Source organism: Panthera onca, chromosome D4 (assembly GCF_046562875.1).
Source record: "Panthera onca isolate mPanOnc1 chromosome D4, mPanOnc1 haplotype 2, whole genome shotgun sequence".
Taxonomy (NCBI): Eukaryota; Metazoa; Chordata; class Mammalia; order Carnivora; family Felidae; genus Panthera; species Panthera onca.
The window spans coordinates 63081235-63099735 of record NC_138351.1 but is presented as its reverse complement, the minus strand read 5'-3'; the positions used below and the strand labels follow the sequence as shown (position 1 = coordinate 63099735).

The 18501-nt window shown below is 40.3% G+C and overlaps 2 protein-coding genes and 1 long non-coding RNA gene across 6 annotated transcripts in view; 1 reads left to right on the top strand and 2 right to left on the bottom strand.

Moving 5' to 3' along the window:
- Positions 1–5896, top strand: part of TEX10 (testis expressed 10) — a 61302-nt gene extending 55406 nt beyond the window's left edge. The window contains exons 14-15 of the mRNA XM_060609190.3: positions 3984–4194; positions 5671–5896. Of these exons, the coding sequence (XP_060465173.1) occupies positions 3984–4194; positions 5671–5784 (325 nt within the window). The 3' untranslated portion in view covers positions 5785–5896. The remainder of the gene's footprint in view (positions 1–3983; positions 4195–5670) is intronic.
- Positions 5897–6706: 810 nt separating this feature from the next.
- The window catches only part of LOC132663150 (uncharacterized), a 218377-nt gene continuing 206582 nt past the window's right edge, over positions 6707–18501 (bottom strand). Inside the window, exon 2 of the long non-coding RNA XR_009602932.3 lies at positions 6707–7332. This is a non-coding gene — a long non-coding RNA (uncharacterized LOC132663150). The remainder of the gene's footprint in view (positions 7333–18501) is intronic.
- Positions 7203–18501, bottom strand: part of INVS (inversin) — a 156161-nt gene continuing 144862 nt past the window's right edge. For 3 of the 4 annotated variants that reach the window (XM_078436647.2, XM_078436650.2, XM_078436649.2), the window contains 3 exons: positions 12072–12301; positions 11263–11337; positions 7203–8110 (listed from right to left, as the gene is read on the bottom strand). In XM_078436647.2, coding sequence (XP_078292773.1) covers positions 7959–8110; positions 11263–11337; positions 12072–12301 — 457 coding nt within the window. In that variant the 3' untranslated portion in view covers positions 7203–7958. Of the gene's footprint in view, positions 8111–11262; positions 11441–12071; positions 12302–18501 lie in introns of those variants that run through there. The other variant, XM_078436648.2, reaches the window with a different exon arrangement.

The window sequence follows — 18501 nt, the reverse complement described above, 5'->3', positions numbered from 1 at the left end:
AATAAGTAAATAAGAATAAATAAAATCAAAAAATTTTTTAAAGAGGAAAGAGTGAAAGAAAATTAGATTTAATAAATACCCTGAATTGTCTTTCAGAATTTGTATAAACCTTAACTGGATTTCTCTTTATTGTTTCATAAATTCCCTTTGTCTTGTAAGAGGATTTTTAGTTTTTGTTTTTCTTTTAAACTACAAATTTGAAAAGTTAGATGGCATTTTAAAATTTCTTGGGAGCTTTCATTATTAATGTTGCTGTAGGTCTAGCAAGGAAAAAAAAATCTACCTTTACAAGAATGCAATCACTGATAAATACAAGCCTTTATTAAAACTAGCCAGAGTAAAAATCTTTAAATTCTTGGATTTAAGGAAATTTCTAAGATACTGGTGTTTATATTAGTACTTTAGCTCTTACATACTATTCACACTAAAGTTTCTAGTATAGTTTGGAACATTTCACTTTAGTTTAAAAAAGTATTCTCATGCTTATATTCTTATTCATAATGCCTGTTAAAATTTTGGGGCGACCTGGATGGCTCAGCCAGTTAAGTGTCTGACTTGGGCTCAGGTCATGATCTCGTGATTTGTGAGTTCAAGCCCCACCTCATGCTCTGTGCTGACAGCTCGGAGCCTGGAGCCTGCTTCGGATTCTGTGACTCCCTCTCTCTCTGTGTCCCCTCCCCTGCTCATGCTCTCTCTGTGTCTCAAAAAATAAATAAACGTTAAAATTTTTTGTAGAAGGTTTTTAAAAAAAATCTAACAGATGAACAAAGATCAGAAAATAAAAATTATTCTGTTGCCTGTTAACATTTTAATATTTGTCTTTCTAGTTTTTTTGACTTTTATATATCATAAGAATAAACACGTATATAAAGAGTAAGTTTAAACTGAATATCCATTTAGCCAACTTACACGTTCAGAAATAGAACATCATCAACACACTCTCTGTGTAACCTCTAGTTAGATTTCTCTTCTATACCCCCCAGAGATCACTTTTGCGTGTTAAATAACAAAAATTCAGCCTGGTACATTTTAAACATCTAATAGGGTTTATTAATTGATTCATTAATTGGGCAGCGTCCCATCTAGCAAGTAGAGGGGAGCTCTAAAGGACTACAGAATAGGAAAGTTTTTTTGTTTTCTTTTTTTAAAAATTTTTTTTTAACGTTTATTTATTTTTGAGACAGAGAGAGACAGAGCATGAATGGGGGAGGGTCAGAGAGAGAGAAGGAAACACAGAATCCGAAACGGGCTCCAGGCTCTGAGCTGTCAGCACAGAGCCCGATGCGGGGCTTGAACCCACGAACCGCGAGATCGTGACCTGAGCCGAAGTCAGACGCTTAACCGACTGAGCCACCCAGGCGCTCCTAGGAAAGTTTTTTAAAGGTAGACAGGGAGTTGAAAGAAGGAAATTATTAGTAAAGAATCCATTGTTGAGGCAGGGAGGCTCTCCAGAATCGTAAGGATCCGTCAGTACGTTTTTCCTAGTGCTGATCAAGAAGTTCCCATGTTGACTGGTTAAAGTTTCTTGGGGGGTTGAAACTGCAGTTAGGTTAGGTATTAAGTCTTGGTTTACTGACTTAGGGCCTTCACCTGAGTGATGCCGTTTTGAGTCTGTAGGTTTTTTGTTTTTGTTTTTTTTCTTAATGTTTGTTTATTTTTGAGAGAGAGAGAGAGGGGAGAGAGAGAGCGAGCGAACGTGAGTGGGGGAAAGGCAGAGAGAGGGAGACAATCTGAAGTAGGCTCCAGGTTCTGAACTGTCAACCCAGAGTCCGATGTGGGTGGAATGTAACCAATTGTGATACCATGACCTGAGCTGAAGTCAGATGCTTAACTGACTAAGCCACCCAGGTGCCCCTGTAGTTTTCTTGTTAAGTTGCCTTCTAATTAAAAATTTTGTGTGTATCTGTAAACAATATAATTTTTGTTTGGCGTATTTTAAGAATATCATACTGTATGTTTTTGTGATTTGATTGTAACCATTGTTGTGAGTCATTCATGTTGATTGAAAAACTGATTTCATTTTTGTTTCTCCATACCAGGGCTAAGCAAACTTTTCTGTAAAGAGTCAGATAATAAAATATTTTAGGTTTTTCGTGCCAGTAAGTCTCTTGTCAGAACTGTTCAACACTGCCCTGGTAACACAAAAGCAGCAACAGATTACATGTAAATGAATGCATGTGACTATGTTTCAATAAAACTATTTACAAATATGGGCTCTGAGCACAACTGGCTCCAGTACAGGTGCTTTACAGTATTTTGTTATGTGAATGTACCCCAGCTTATCAATTTTGCTGTCAAAGATCTTTTATATACACACACACACACACACACACACACACACAAATATATATATTTATATGTAATATAAATATAATTGATAATTAACAATTATGTAATTATATTAATTATAATCAATATTAATATTGATATATAATTATATATATAAATATATACACACATACACACATATATATACACTCTTAGGAAAACCTAGGAATGGCTGTTCGTACGGTATTTCTTCTGTTGCTTGTGGTACCCAGGTCTCTTGTATTTCTCTTTGGCTTGACGGTTTTAATTGTGTTGTGTGAAGGTGGAGTACTAAACTTTATTGATCCATTCACTGTACTTATATTTAGTATTATGTAGAATCCATGAGCCTTTTTAGCACAGTTTTGATCAGCAGTTATTTGAAATCCACTCAAGTTAAAGTAGACAATGAATATATTGGGTCATTACAGGAGTAACTCATAAAACCCAAGGGCTAGGAATTTTGGAGGCAGGAATTGAAACCCATCAGGAACCAAAGTGGTTTTCTCTACTTTTTCTTCTGGATTGTGTAGTCTTTATCTCTGTGCCTTTGCCTCATTATTAGCTATGTCTGCAGACTGGCTTTTTTCTCCTTGCACGTGGCTATCCTAGCCTGGCTGTGCATGAGTCAATACTCCAAATAAAGTCTCCAAAAAGAGGATCTGGTTGGCTTAGAATGGAGTCAGTATCCACCTTTGATGGAGATGCTGCATCATGGAGATGGAGTTGGGGAGGTTGATCAGATTGTGAAAGGGTTGCTGCTTCCACATCTAGAGGTAGTCAGATTCTCTTTGAAGGATCTGGGGACCACTCCTAATACGAAAACTATAACAGACTAAGGTCAGAGCCGTTAGCAGTCAGTGGATTCTTTGTCCAAAGGGTATTGCTCCATTTAATGTGGTTGGCTAGCTACAAGTCCATTTACCTTCATCATAAAACGTTTTTGTTCTGCCCTATAGTGAAACCAAGGGAATGGTGCTTACTAAAATTAGGATTTACTGTTTCTGGCCTTTCATGATCTAGTAACATGGTAGCAGTCCACTGACTGGCTTCTTTTCTGAAATCCATTTTGGTTCCTTGTGAATACATCTTTCTCTGCATATCTGCCCTGTTTAAAACATTGAAGAGGCTCAGAATCCAGGGCACAGCATTAAAATTTCATGAAGTTTGTTTTTGTTTTTAAATAAACTACCTTCAAAGTGGGGCTTGAATTCATGACCCCAAGATCAAGAGTCGCATGCCCTACTGACTGAGCCAGTCATCCCAAGTTTTTTTTCTTTCTACCAGTGGGATATTCTGATTGTACCAGTGGGATTTTTGATGGTATGATAGTTGAATATTGTTCAGTGGTAGAAAACAGTATGCATATGTAGATTATTGTGTTCTTTGGCTAATTCTGTGTTATATATGATCACCAGAGCTTTAAGAATGTCCTGGTAAGCCCAGGAAAGTGTTGATTGCTAGGCTTCCTGGAACTTACCGAGTAGGGGAGAACAGCTGATTCTTCATTGGATTTGCTTATTCAGCTATGATGAAACCCAGTTGTTAGTTTTGATTTGTGGGGTTTTATGAGAAAACACCACATTTCTTAAAAGGACATTTTCAGTTTTGGAAAATACAGAAAGGGTACTTCTGTGTGTGTTGGCTCACTGATTCATTTTTGTCTGTTACTGTAGGGACAAGCTGTGGGGGGTCTGTGTCTCCATCCTGGCTCTCCTGCCTCGAGTCCTCAGGTTGATGCTGCAGAGCCTGCGGGTGAACAGAGCTGGACCTGAGGAGCTGCCTGTTGTGGGCCAGCTGCTTCGCCTGCTGCTTCAGCATGCACCCCTCAGGACTCATATGTTAACCAATGCCATCTTGGTGCAGCAGATCATCAAGAATATCACGGTAAGCATGGAACAGGGCTTTGTATTATTACTAGAAAAGGGATTCATGAGGAGGGCATGGGTGGGGTTCTCTGGGGAGGCTAGGCCTCCAGTGCATTGACTGATTCCTGGAATGAAGCCCACTGTGGTGATTTCCCAGGTTTTCCCCTGCTGACTAGCACCTGTCACTTAGCCAGAGGGAGGTCTTTGATCCAGAGTCAGTAATAAAAGGCTTAAAATACTCAAATTGAATTGGTCGCAGGCAGCTTAGAAAAGGTACAGAGCATCAGAATCACTCCTACCAGGATTCTGGTACAGACTCTTGATTAACTGTGCTTATTCAGCATGTTTTTAAACCTGAGTTGTTTAAAAAAAATTTTTTTTGATGTTTATTCATTTTTGAAAGACAGAAACAGAGCACAAGCAGGGGTGGGGCAGAGAGAGGGGGACACAGAATCTGAAGCAGGCTCCAGGCTCAGAGGTGTCAGCACAGAGCCCGATGTGGGGCTTGAACTCACGAACTGTGAGATCGTGACCAGAGCCAAAGCCCGACGTGCAACCGACTGAGCCACCCAGGGGCCCCTAAGCTAAGTTGTTTTACTTAGCTGTAGGAATAGCAACTTCATTGAGTTTTGGTAACCATAAAGTGAGATCATTCAGGTAAAGTTTTTAGTGAAACTGACATTAAGTGCTCAACAAATGTTAGTTGTCACTGAAAACATTATTTAGCAGGAATAGGCTTACGGCCAGTTCCTAGTCAGTTCGCTGGAGAATAAGAGGAAGTTAAGAAGTTGCAGGCTTCTGCTTTGTGTAATGGCTGGTTCTGCATTTATCTGTATCTGTTTTGCAGGGGCAGCTCTATCTAGGATTCCTTTGGTGTTTTTGGTTTGGAAGAGTTAGAGGTTTTTTCTATAGGTATTTGGGGGTTTATTAGTTGATACCTGTAGTAGTACTTCAGAGTAATAGAGCTTATACATGTATATAACACAAGTTCACGTTCTGAATATTCTCAGTAGCTTTGTAGAAATAATGAAAGCAGCAGCAGAATAATTCAGAAATAGAAGGGAAGAAAAGGCAAGAATTTGGATTGTTGAGAGGTTGGAGAATCAGCTCACCTCTATAAGGAAGAGAATGACAGATTGTCAGTCGGCCTTGCAGAATTCTTCTCAGTTGATGTTAATGCAAAGATTGTGAGACTCGAGCATACCAAGGGAAGTCCAGAGTGTGGAGATGGTTGATGGTGAAATGTCATTAGTTCCTGGCAATATTTGAGAAGGAACAGATGAAACGAGAAACTGGTAGCACTTGTACTTGAGGTTGTACCGAGGAATTTTCACTACTTGTGGCAATGCCCAATTAACAAATATCCTGTGGTGATTGATAAATGGAGGAGATAGGATTGTGGTGGTTCGGAGATCTCGTTTTGGTGTGAAAAATACTGTCAGGTAGCGTAACAACTTTGATATAATTCTCAAATTACTTTTGTTTTTCTCTGCAGACATTGAAGACTGGAGGTATTCAAGAACAGTGGCTCACAGACTTACATTATTGCTTCAATGTGTATATCACTGGGCATCCCCAGGGGCCCACTGCGTTGAGTACAGTGTATTGAGTACAGTAAGAGGCACCATGGTACCTCCTGTTTGAAATTGTTTATTCACGTCTATATAATTTTGAAGAGAAACTGATGTAATGTTTGTCATTAAAGCTGAACTTTTAAAGAAGTTGTTTATGAACCTTCCTTTGCACTAAGGTAGGAAAATAACACAGGCTGGCTTCTTGGACCAGGACATTATACTTGGTCACAGGTGGGTAGAGTATTTTGCATTTCATAGAAACTAAATATTTACAAAATATGGAATGATACAATACCTTCTGTTATTTACCAAGAAAGAATCTTTGTGGTCTCAGTTCTAGTTCATTCAGACAGCAACAGAAACCAATTTTTTATTTGGGAATGGTTGCCTTTATCCATCATGACATTCAGCTCCTCACTATGGAGTTCTGTTATTTACAGAGGTTTTCTAGCTCCTTCTGCAGGAGCAAGATTTCAAGATAGTACTACGGTTGTTTGAGGTTTTCCTCAAATGGTACTTGGTTTGATTTAGATAATTCTTCTTTCAAAATTACTTTCTACTAATGACCATAATTCTTTTAAAATTATAAGCCATATATAGCGATTTATGCTGACACCCACACCCCCAGTCAAAAAATCCATGTATAACATTTGACTACCCCAAAATTTTACTAATAGCCTACTGTTGACCAGAGGCCTTACTGATAATCAATTTACACATATTTTTTTCTGAGTGAGAGCGGGGAAAGGGAAGAGGGAGAGAATCTTCTAAGCATGCTCCACACTCAGCGTGGAGCCCAACACGAGGCTCAGTCTCATGACTGGGAGATCATGACCTGAGCTGAAGTCAAGACTCAGACGCTTAACCAACTGAGCCACCCAGGTGCCTCTACACCTATTTTGTATACGTATTATATACCTAATTCTTATAATAAAGCAAGCTAGAGAGAAGAACACATTTGCAGTACCATGGCTATATTTATTGATACTATATACATTTATTGGAAAAAAAATCCATGTTAAGAGGACCCACACAAACCTGGTTGTTCAAGGATTAACTATTTTCATAATTATGAAATAATTAGCAAATTGTAACAAAAATCAAGGTAACACTTTATTGCTGCTTATCTCTACCTGTCAGGACAGGGGTGGCAATAATCTTAAGAAAATGGAAATGCTCCTACTACAAATATTTGGGCCTAACATGCCACTGTTTATGCCTTCTGTCTACATTCCTATGGTAGCTTTGCTCTTAAAAATGTGAAAAAACTGGGGCACTTGGCTGGCTCAGTTGGTTGAGTATCCGACTTCGGCTAAGGTCATGATCTTGGAGCTTGTGAGGTTGAGCCCCGAATCAAGCTTGCTGTCTGCGCAGAGCCTGCTTCCAATCCTCTGTCCCTTCCTCCCACTCCACTCCTACCCCTTTCCCTGCTTACGCTCTCTCTCAAAAATAATTTTATTTTTGAGAAGAGAGAGAATCCAAAGGGGAGGAACAGAGAGAGGGAGACACAGAATCCAAAGCAGGCTCCAGGCTCTGAGCTGTCAGAACAGGGGGCTTGAACCCATGAACCATGAGTTCATGACCTGAGCTGAGGTTGAGCCACCCAGGCACCCCAAATATAAATAAAACTTTTAACAAAATGTGAAAAAGCCTGTAACCACTGAAATTTATTTATGCTAGGTGTTCTTATAGCTCGAATGTATGTAGGTTTAGCAGTTTTCCCTGCCAATAGGAATGGCATTTTGACAAGCTTGCTCACCTATAGGTCAGGCAGAAAATACAAGTGAATTGGTAGGTTATGCATGAATGGTCTGGTCCAACTGATAAAAATGGCTGCTATAGGACAGGCTCTTCCCCCTCTCATGTAGGTTCTTCCCTGGAGCCAAAAAACCAGGCTTGCATCAGCTGGCTGGCAGAAATCTCATGTTAGTGCTCATGTTCTTAGTTTGGCTTAGACGTTACTGTTAATTATGTGTTCTACTTTATAGCTGTACTGACTGAAGCAAGGGCAGACAGTAAGTTTTGCACGGGTATAGTCTACTGTGGTGGTTGTAGCACAAGCTAACAGTGCTGTATAAGAGCAGAAAGAAAACATCCTGACATTGTCATTCAGTTGTTACCATGTTTTCAGGCTAATAAGGCTTGAGGCATGAATATTAAAGTTTTCTCAAGGTGGAAAAGTTAATCAGCAGAGAATCAGAACTCTGCACTAGCTATTCCAGCTCCCCCGGACACGGTCTTCCTCCACAGGTGGTCGAAGCTTTGTTTTGGTTTTTGATTGAGTAGCTGATTGCAGGTTATAAGAAAAATTCTTTGATCTTCCACTATTCTCAAGGAGGTGTATACACTGCAAGTTGCTCACTGTTAAAAGCAAATACCAGAGAGATATTTGTTATTTTTAATACTGAAAAGTTCATTGCTGGTGAGGTAAAGGGTTTAGATATGGACTATTTAGGGAGCTAGGAAGGTGACAGCCAGTTTGTTGTAGAGACAGGTGACTTACCAACCTTGCATTTTACATCATCCTCCAAGATACAGGACATTTTTAAAGATTGAGAGCGAAAGCACAAGTGGGTAAGGTGCAGAGGAAGAGAGAGAATCCCAACCAGGCTCTGCACTATCAGTGGAGAGACTGACTCAGGGCTTGGACTCATGAACCATGAGGCAGTGACCTGAGCCGAAGTTGGACACTTCCACCCAGGTGCCCTGATACCTGACAGCTCTTGAAGAACCTTGACTGGGAGAGGCCAGGTACTTGAGCTGGGACTGGGACCTAGGTCTTCAGTCTGTCTAGAATAACTGGTATAGCTTTCTTTATGTAGGTCATACATAACACAAACACATATACACATGTATTTCTCAACTTGCCATGTACCACACACTAGGCTATATAGTACATTCTAGAAAACCATTTCATTTGAAAATTTACTATTTTCAAGGATGACAGACTGATAGGCATATCAATCTTAAAATGGGTATTTTTAGGCCTTTTTATGACTTTGAAGTTACTTATAGCATGAAAACTTTTAAGATGTCACAGTTGGAAAACAGTGATGTATTCAACCCTCTTGCTGAGGCCAAATTGCTCTGTTTTTCCTCTCTGGAGCAAAGGAGCAAACATGAAAGGTGAGTAGTTTCAGAAAGTTACAAACATGTCTTACTTTTTCTCTCCTGGTTTTATTATGGTTATTTAAAGTGAACTACTGATACTGAATTCTGTTTCTGGCTGCCTTTACTGTATCAAGTCTTGACTTATCTGTATACCCATCTGTAGATGGGCAGGAATATTCTGCATTCATACAAAGGGGTTATCATTAGTAGTCATCACTTGAGCCATGGTTATTCCATTCATTGGAATGGGCTTTTTAAAGGTAATTCTTTTATATTTAAAAAGAAGGGCTCCCAAATTTAGGAGTGTGAGCCCAGGCAAGGGAGAGAGGCAGAAGGGAGTCGTTGGGGGGGGGTGGGGGTAGAAAATGAATAAATCTCAAGCAGGCTTCCATGCTCATCACAGAGCTTAACACAGGGCTTGATCTCACTGCCATGAGATCATGACCTGAGCCGAAATCCAGAGTCAGATGCTTAACTGAGCCACCCAGGTGCACCCTGGAGGTTATATATTTATATACATATATAAGTTATATGTATATGCTCTCTGACCAATACTATGCTGCTATTTTGTGGGTGGTATACGGGGGTTGCTGTTGAAGGACTAGAGAAAACAGGAGTTGTGGAATCTCCCAAATGCATGTAGAGAAACACAGGCGCAGGAGGCTATATACTTTGCTATATCCAGCTCACTTTCTGCTTCCTCTTTAAAGAGGTAAAGGCACTACTAAAGCCTCTCCTATGCTGGAAGTTGGGAGCAACAATCCTTGCTCAAGTATTTGAGCACCTACTGTGTGCCAAATAATTTCCTAAAAGTGAATAGGACAGTGAGCAAATCAGAAGATCCTTAACCCCATGGAATTCTCAAAGCAAAAAAATGAACTAACATTTTTATTCATGGAGAAGACCAAAATTAATGTTCTCTTTTTGGTTCAGTTGGGCACAACTGACACACAGAAATTTCTGCAATGTGGAATCACAGATGCCCATTTCCATGGAAACTATTTATAGATGCTTTCTGTATGAAACATATATGGGCTCCAGCTACACTAATTAGCAGCTCTGATAATCAGCTCACTGGATAGTGCCTTAATGTACATGTGTAGACTTAACAAAACCTTGTGTTCCCCCATTTAGGGTTAGGAAAGATTCTCTTAAGACCTCGTCTGTTTTCAAGCCACTTAGAATTACATGTGTAGGACAAACAAGCTACTTGTTCATGTGAAATCCCAAAAAACCACTAAGTATATTTGAGTTTGTTTATTCGTCCCTTAACTAAACCCTTTGACTAAAAACCTTTTGTGTTTCTAAACACCTCATTTTTATGATTTCTGATGGTCTCAAGAGAAAAACCCAGGACTAAGTAAAAAAAATGTTTTATTTAAATGCGACTTTTCTGGTAGTTCTGTCTGACCATTGTTTTTGAAACTAATTTTCAATTCATTCAAGTAGAACAAAAGCTTTTTTTTTTTTTAAACATGGAAAGTTTCAAAGGAATCAAGGCCCACAGTTGTAACTACCCTATCCGCTACTCCCTGATCAGCCTGCCTATATTACATGAGTTGCCCAACCCATATTAAAGATTGGGCAGTAATTACACTGTCCCCTACCTCCAGGTTCCCCCCCCCCCCCCCAATCAAAAACTAAATGAATGTTAAAGTTCACGCTGACAGTCATTGTTCACCTTCCAGCTGCACTCTATTCCTGCAGGATGACTGGATCAGCAAGGGTGGGGTGGGGGGAGCGTGTTGCCATAGCCACCCATGAACAACACTGGATCTGGCATTAACTGCTGACAGCACTGAACTTATCACCCAGATTTAATGCTGGTGTGAATGAAGGGGGCCCAGAGTAAAATACTCTTGTCTTGCAGTTGAAAAGAAAGTTCCCTGAGCATGAGTGAAATTGTGCACAGTGAAGCCTGAACAGGACGTGTTATTAAATATTACATGTCCCCTTCATGGGGCCGTGAAAGGCAAAGGCCAGAATTTGTGGTTAAGGAACCTCTCAAGTTTGGGAAGGAGATGAAGAATCTTAATGTGAAATCAATACAGAACAAGAATTCCCAAGGTATTACTTTGAAGAATGACTGCATTTTCATTTTCCCCCCTTCATGTGAACAAGTATGTAAAAGTACCATTTATTGTCTCTACTGGAGGTAATGTTAACAACTTGTGGTTGTGAAAATAACTTGCCTGTTAGGGAGGCATGTTGATTGCAGTAATAATTCCATGAAAGGGGAATGAAAAACATGTACACCTCAAAGGAAATGACCATATTGGATTTCCAATATCCCTAGCAATCTCTATCCTCATGTCTTCCATCTTTGAGGATGAAACAAAAAAGGCAAATGCTTCCCCACATTGTCTTCCCAATCTGCTTTGCCAGTGCAGTGGCTACCTTACCTGAATTGAGATGCAGCACCGGATGGGCTTTGGAAGATCTTGTGGGATGAGGAACTTTCCCTTCTTGAGAACAACCTGAAATCAACCAACAGTGACTATTCCTCTCTGACCAAGGTTAGCTGTGGCCTCACCAAGTTCTAAGTTCCTTTTTGAGGTAAAGACTTGAGCTTGTTGATATCTGCCAAGAGAAATTAGGTATAGTGTGGAAATACCATGTAGGCCCAGAGTAAAGTCCTGAGATTTTGCTGCCTGGGCTGCAGATCTATTTCTCAAGTGCCTTGGCTCAACTTTTTTCTTTTGGGGAGCTATCTAGGCCTCTTCTCTGCTGAGTTTATTTGAATGGGTTCTTTCCAGAGCTGAAAATGTTCCAATTTAAAGCAATTCGTCTGCTGAGCAAGTATTTACTATTGTGCGTGGGTCTGGGGCATTCCCACAGATGGGCAGCCCTGTACTATTTTAGCATAAGGAAGGTCAAAGTGAGGCAGGCAAGGTGTTCCTGCTTCTGGAGCCCTCCAAATGGGTAATATAAGGGGAGGACCCAAGCAGTGGTCTGGAAGGGTTTAAAGGGTAATGAAGGCCAGCAGAAGACCTCTTGATTGAGATGCCAGAATGCATCATCAAACCAGTTCTGAGCTAGAATTGCTGGAGGGGAGGCATTAAATGTGTGTTGAAAATTCTCTTGGTTCTTGGAAGTAAAGTTCCTATCTGAATGGAGTTTTGCCCAGTGTAATTAAATCCCATTTCAGATTCTGATGCAACACTCTGGGGGTGCTTGTTGTCAACTACAACGTGCCCAGAAGGACATTTACCGTAGATTTGCTTGAGTACTAAGTGTCTGGTGGACTTTGTGCCTGAGCTGCCCTTGGATGAACTCTTCGTGGTCCTGCTTACTGCAGTGGTCTTTGGGGGGGTTAGTTCCAGTTCTTTTCTCCAAACTTGGAGCAGCAATGCCAGGCACTCTTGGTTCCATCTGTCCACATCTCTGGTTCCAAGCTGCTTCATGTGCAGAAGGTGGGACAGGTGCTTCCTAAGCTGGTAGCTGGTGAGGTCAGAAGAGAGGAGAGACTTTAAGATCACAGTACTGAGAAAAGAAAGTTTCCTTTGGGTTCCTAGAAGCTATAGGTATAGTTTGCTGAACTGGGAGATTCATTTAAGCTCCCATTCCTAATTTACAGTGGCAGTAGGTTTAATGTTGAAAAAAAAAATCATTATTTTTTTTTTTTAAATCAAACAGTTCCTGAACTAGGAATCAGATGAGTCTGCCCTCAGGGTGGGCAATGTGTAATGTGTAATGTGTAAATAAATGAGAAGTACTATGTAAAACCGAGGAGCTAGATTGCATGAGATCATGTGAGACTGATAATTCTTGGTGGTCTGGTAAGGCTTTATAAGGCTGATACTTGTGCTGGGTTTTAAAGGATGCATAGGAGCTTACTGGGCAGAGAAGGGTACTCTAGGCAGAACTGGCCTAAGTGGAGATATGGACATTTGTGCCAGGAAAGTAATGAGAGGTGTACGAAGCATTGTGTATTTTGTGAAGAAGGATGGAAGGCTAGGCTACACTGTAGAAGGAGCCAACATTTGTTCAGAGCCTGTTACATGTCAGGCACATTCCTCATGATAAAGGTGAAAATCCATCAAGTAGACAGGGCTGAGTAGATGGCACATCACACCAGGATGACAACATAGGTTGTTCCTTACTTCCCCTTACAAAAACAACAACTAACAACTATTCACGGATAAGACACCACTGAGAAAGTCCTAGAACATGGGAGAGAGGCTGCAGCCCCATGCACCACAGGGGCCAAGACAGACTACAATGGGATATGAGGAACAGCTACATGCAGACTGCACTGCCCCTCCATCAGGCTGGTGTAGCACCACACCAAAGTGACTTTAGCCTATGGTTCCTCAAATGGGAAAAGGGAACCCAGGGCGGAATCCAGCACCTCCAGCATTGTAGGTCACTTCTTGGGAGCCCCCACTCCGGTCTCATCCCATGGGGAATCTGTGGGACTTGGCCACTGGGAGTCTGTGATGGGGAAGGTAGGGGCTTGCAACAACCAGGATGTGGGTCTTTGCAGACCAAGTTCCTACCTGCAGTGTCCAAGTAGTAGTCCCAATCTTTAATTTTGCTCATCTGCAGAGCCAAAACAGAGGTGCGGTCTGACCAGGGAACTCAGCAGGGTGCCTGAGTGGTTCTTAAAGAGCCTTGTCAACCCTGGAAGTCTGGTCTGCTTCAACTCAGGCAGGGGAGCTGAGGCATAACCTGGCCCACACATGAGTGTTGCTCCTGGCCCTACCTGACCAAAGCCTGGACAGACCACCTGGAGAGGTATAGCAGGTAGAGCTGGTTATCTGCAAAGCGAAAACCGTGACCCTGTATAGCCAGGGACCTTGGGGTGCAGGTCAGCTTGAGTCAGCCACAAAACTTTAGGCCTTGGAGCTGGTTCTCATGCTCTCCATGAACAGGGCAAGTGATTCATAGCCCTAGCCATTGCTGAATAGAGCCTTCAGCCCATCTGACCAGGAAACCTAGCCAGATCACACAGGAAGCTGTGTAGCCCATCCAAAGCCCTTCTTATAGGGCACTTGAAGAGAAAACACAGCCTGGTATTATCCCTGTCTGCACAGCAAAACTGGTGGCCCCCACCTGGCCAGGAAACTCCATGCACAATCTTGTCTGACTTGAGTCCCCAAACAACCTGTGCAGGCCCTACGGCCTGTCCTGCTGCTCTGTCAGTTCAGGGAAGTGACTTCATAGCCCCACCTACTAGTAAGCCTGACTAGAAAACCCAGGCAACTGCAGAGCCCATCCTAAAGCCTTGCTTGGGCAGAGAACCAACTCAGCAGTCCTATTCAACTATTCCCAGCTAGCAGCACACCCCACCCCTTGCCCCACCCCAACCTCAGAGCTTGCCCTGCCCAAAAACAGACTGCCTTAAAAGCAACCTTCATCTGCCCAAGAATGTTACTAGTAGACATGTCCAGAAACCCAAACTGAGCTGCCTGGTGAAGAACTCTTGGTTAAAGCAAACCTATGAAGTATGGAAGAGTAGACCACTTCTTCAAATGTTGAGATAGCAGCATCAGAAATTAGGAATCACAAAAGAATCAGGTAGACATGACCATGCCAAAGGAAGCTAATAAAGTTCTGGTAACTGACTCTAAAATAGAGATCTGCAAGGGGCACCTGGGTTGGCTCACTTGGTTAAACATCTGACTTTGGCTTAGGTCATGATCTCGTGGTTCGTGAGTTCGAGCTGCATACCAGGCTGTGTGCCGACAGTGCAGAGCCTGGAGCCTACTTCATATTCTGTGTCTCCCTCCCACTCTGCCCCTCCCCGACCTGTGCACGCACGTGTGCTCTCAAAAAGACAACATTAAAATTTTTAAAAAAAGGACATGGAGATCTGTAAACTGTTCTACAAACAATTCAGAATTCTTTAAAAAAGTTTAGTGAATTACAAGAATGCACAGACAACTAAATAAAATTAGCAAAATAATGCATGAACAAAATGAGAAATTCAACAAAGAAAAATGGGGGGGTGCAGAAAAAGAAATCCTAGAGCTGAAAAATACAATGTCTGAACTGAAGAATTCAATAGAGAACTTGAAAATCAGACTCGACCATGTAGAAGAAAGAATCTGTGACCTAGAAAACAGGGCATTTAAAATTATGTAGTCAGAGGAGCGAAGGAAAAAAGAATGAAAAAGTGAAGAAGGTATATGGGACTTATATAGGACATGCTAAAATGAATTGCATTATGGGAATTTGAGAAGAGAAAAAGAATGGGACAGAAAATATATTTAGGGCAGTAACAGCTGAAAGTTTCTCAAACTTGGAGAGAGAAATGGACATTGAGATCCATGAAGCTGAAAGGACTCTAAATAGAACCTGAATAGTGCTACACTGAGACACACTATATTGTCATGAGTCTAATGTTGAAATAAGTAAAAGAAAAATTATAACTATGAATGCACTTCTCAACAAAAAATTTTCAGGCCAGGAGAGAACAGGATGATATATTAAAAATATTAAAGGAAAAAACTGTCAAGAATTCTATAGTTGGCAAAACTGTCCTTTAGAAATGAAAGAGAGAAAAAACAAACTAAAACTGAAGTAGCTCATAATCTTACTAGACCTTCCTTGTAAGAAATGATAACGGGAATTCTATGAAAGTAAAAGGATGCTAGTTAACATCATAAATACTTAAGGTAGCCTAAAACTCACTGGTAATAGTAAACATATAGTCAAAATTAGAATTTGTAATATGATAATGGTTGTGCATTATGTACTTTTAAAAGTTTAAAAACTTAAGGGGCACCTGGTGGCTTAGTTGGTTAAGTGTCTGACTCTTGATTTCAGCTCAGGTTATGATCTCATGGTTTGTGAGATAGAGGCCTGCATCCAGCTCTGTGCTAACAACATGGAGCCTCCTTGGGATTCTCTTTCTCCCTCTCTCTGACCCTCCCCCGCTTGTGATCTCTCAACCTCTCTCAAAATAAACTTAAAAAAACATTAAAAAAGGTAATAAAAGTAACCATAACTACAATGGCATGAAACTAGAAATCAATTCTAGGAAAACTGGGAAATTCACAAATAAATCGAAGTTAACATTTTTCCTGAGCAACCACTGGATCAAAGAATGAATAAAAGGAAAACAAAGTATCTTGAGACCAAAATGAAATAAAACACACCAAAACTTATAGAATGCAGCAACAACAGTTTTAAGAGGGAAGTTCAGAGTAATAAATGCCTACATTAAGAATCAAGAAAGATCTCAACAAAACTAAAAGGCAACCAACGGAATGGGAAAAGATATTTGCAAATGACATATCGGACAAAGGGCTAGTATCCAAAATCTATAAAGAGCTCACCAAACTCCACACCCAAAAAACAAATAACCCAGTGAAGAAATGGGCAGAAAACATGAATAAACACTTCTCTAAAGAAGACATCCGGATGGCCAATAGGCACATGAAAAGATGTTCAACGTCGCTCCTCATCAGGGAAATACAAATCAAAACCACACTCAGATATCACCTCACGCCAGTCAGAGTGGTCAAAATGAACAAATCAGGAGACTATAGATGCTGGAGAGGATGTGGAGAAACAGGAACCCTCTTGCACTGTTGGTGGGAATGCAAATTGGTGCAGCCGCTCTGGAAAACAGTGTGGAGGTTCCTCAGAAAATTAAAAATAGACCTACCCTATGACCCAGCAATAGCACTGCTAGGAATTTATCCAAGGGATACAGGAGTGCTGATGCATAGGGGCACTTGTACCCCAATGTTTATAGCGGCACTCTCAACAATAGCCAAATTATGGAAAGAGCCTAAATGTCCATCAACTGATGAATGGATAAAGAAATTGTGGTTTATACACACAATGGAATACTACGTGGCAATGAGAAAGAATGAAATATGGCCTTTTGTAGCAATGTGGATGGAACTGGAGAGTGTGATACTAAGTGAAATAAGCCATACAGAGAAAGACAGATACCATATGGTTTCACTCTTATGTGGATCCTGAGAGACGTAACAGAAACCCATGGGGGAGGGGAAGGGAAAAAAAAAAAAAAAAAAAGAGGTTAGAGTGGGAGAGAGCCAAAGCATAAGAGACTCTTAAAAACTGAGAACAAACTGAGGGTTGATGGGGGGTGGGAGGGAGGGGAGGGTGGGGGATGGGTATTGAGGAGGGCACCTTTTGGGATGAGCACTGGGTGTTGTATGGAAACCAATTTGACAATAAATTTCATATATTAAAAAAAAAAAAGAAGAAAGATCTGATAACCTACTCTTTAAGAAAGTAGGAAAAGAACAAACTAAGTCCAAAGTTAGAAGGAAGGAAATAATAAAGATTAGAGCAGAAATAAGAGCAGGAAAACAACAGAAGATTAACAAAACGAAGACTTGGTTCTTTGAAAAGAAACAAAATTGACAAAACTTTAGCTAGACTAACCAAGGCAAAAAGAGAGATGATCCAAATCAAAATTATGATTAAAAAAGGAGACATTACAACTGATCCCCAATAGAAAGGCAAAGGACCATAAGATACTACTATGAACTGGAACAACCATAAGATGCTATATGACAAACTGGACAACATAGAAGTAATGGAAGTTATTAGAAACCTGTAAGACTGAATCAAGAAGAAACAAAGTATATAGTCAATGTTCTACATCATGTTAATAAAATCATACGATTATCACAATAGAAGCAGAAAAAGCATTTTTACAAAATTTGACATCTGTTCATGGTAAAAATTTAACAAATTAGGTATATAAGAAATGTACCTCAACATAATAACGGCAACATGACAAGTCCACAGTTAACATCAGTGGTGAAAAGTTGAAAACTTTTCCTCTGAGAATGGGAACAAGACCAGGGTGCCCACTCACAACTCCTATTCAACACAGTACTGGAAGTCCTAGCTAGAGCAGTCAGGCAAGAAAAAGAAATAAAAGGCATCACATAAAGAAAGGAAGAAGTGACTCTGTCTCTATTTGCAGATGATTTTACATATAGAAAAACTTCATGACTCCAGAAAGTGTTAGAGCTAATGAACAAAGTCAGTAGAGTTGTAGGATACAAAGTTAACATACAAAAATAAGTGACATTTCCATACACTAAAAAATTATCTGCAAAACTAATAAAATGACCCCCATTTACAACAGCACCAAAAACAGTAAGATAGGAATAAATTCAACTGAAGAAGTGAAAGATCTCTACTGAAAACTACAAAACACCGATGAAATAAATTGAAGACACAAATAAATAGAAAGATATTCTGTCTTCTCGGATTGCAGGAATATTATAACATCCATAGTACCCAAAGTCATCTATAGATTCAGTGAAATCCCTATTAAGATTCCAGTGGCATTTTTTATAGAAGTAGGAAAAACAATTATAAAATTTACATGGAACCATAAAAGTACCCAAATAGCCAAAGCAATCCTGAGAAAGAAGAACAAAGAGAGAAGTATCATACTTCCTGATTTCAAGCTTTATTATAAACTCATAGTAATCAAAACAGTATGGTACCAGCATAAAAATAGATGCATAGACCAATGGAAGAGAACTAAAATCCTAGAAATAAACCCATGCGTATATGGTCAATTATATTTGACAAGGGAGCCAAGCACACTCCATGGAGGAAAGACCATTTGTTTTATAGATGGTGCTGGAAAAACTGGATATTCACACGTAAAAGAATGAAACTAGACCCCTATCTTA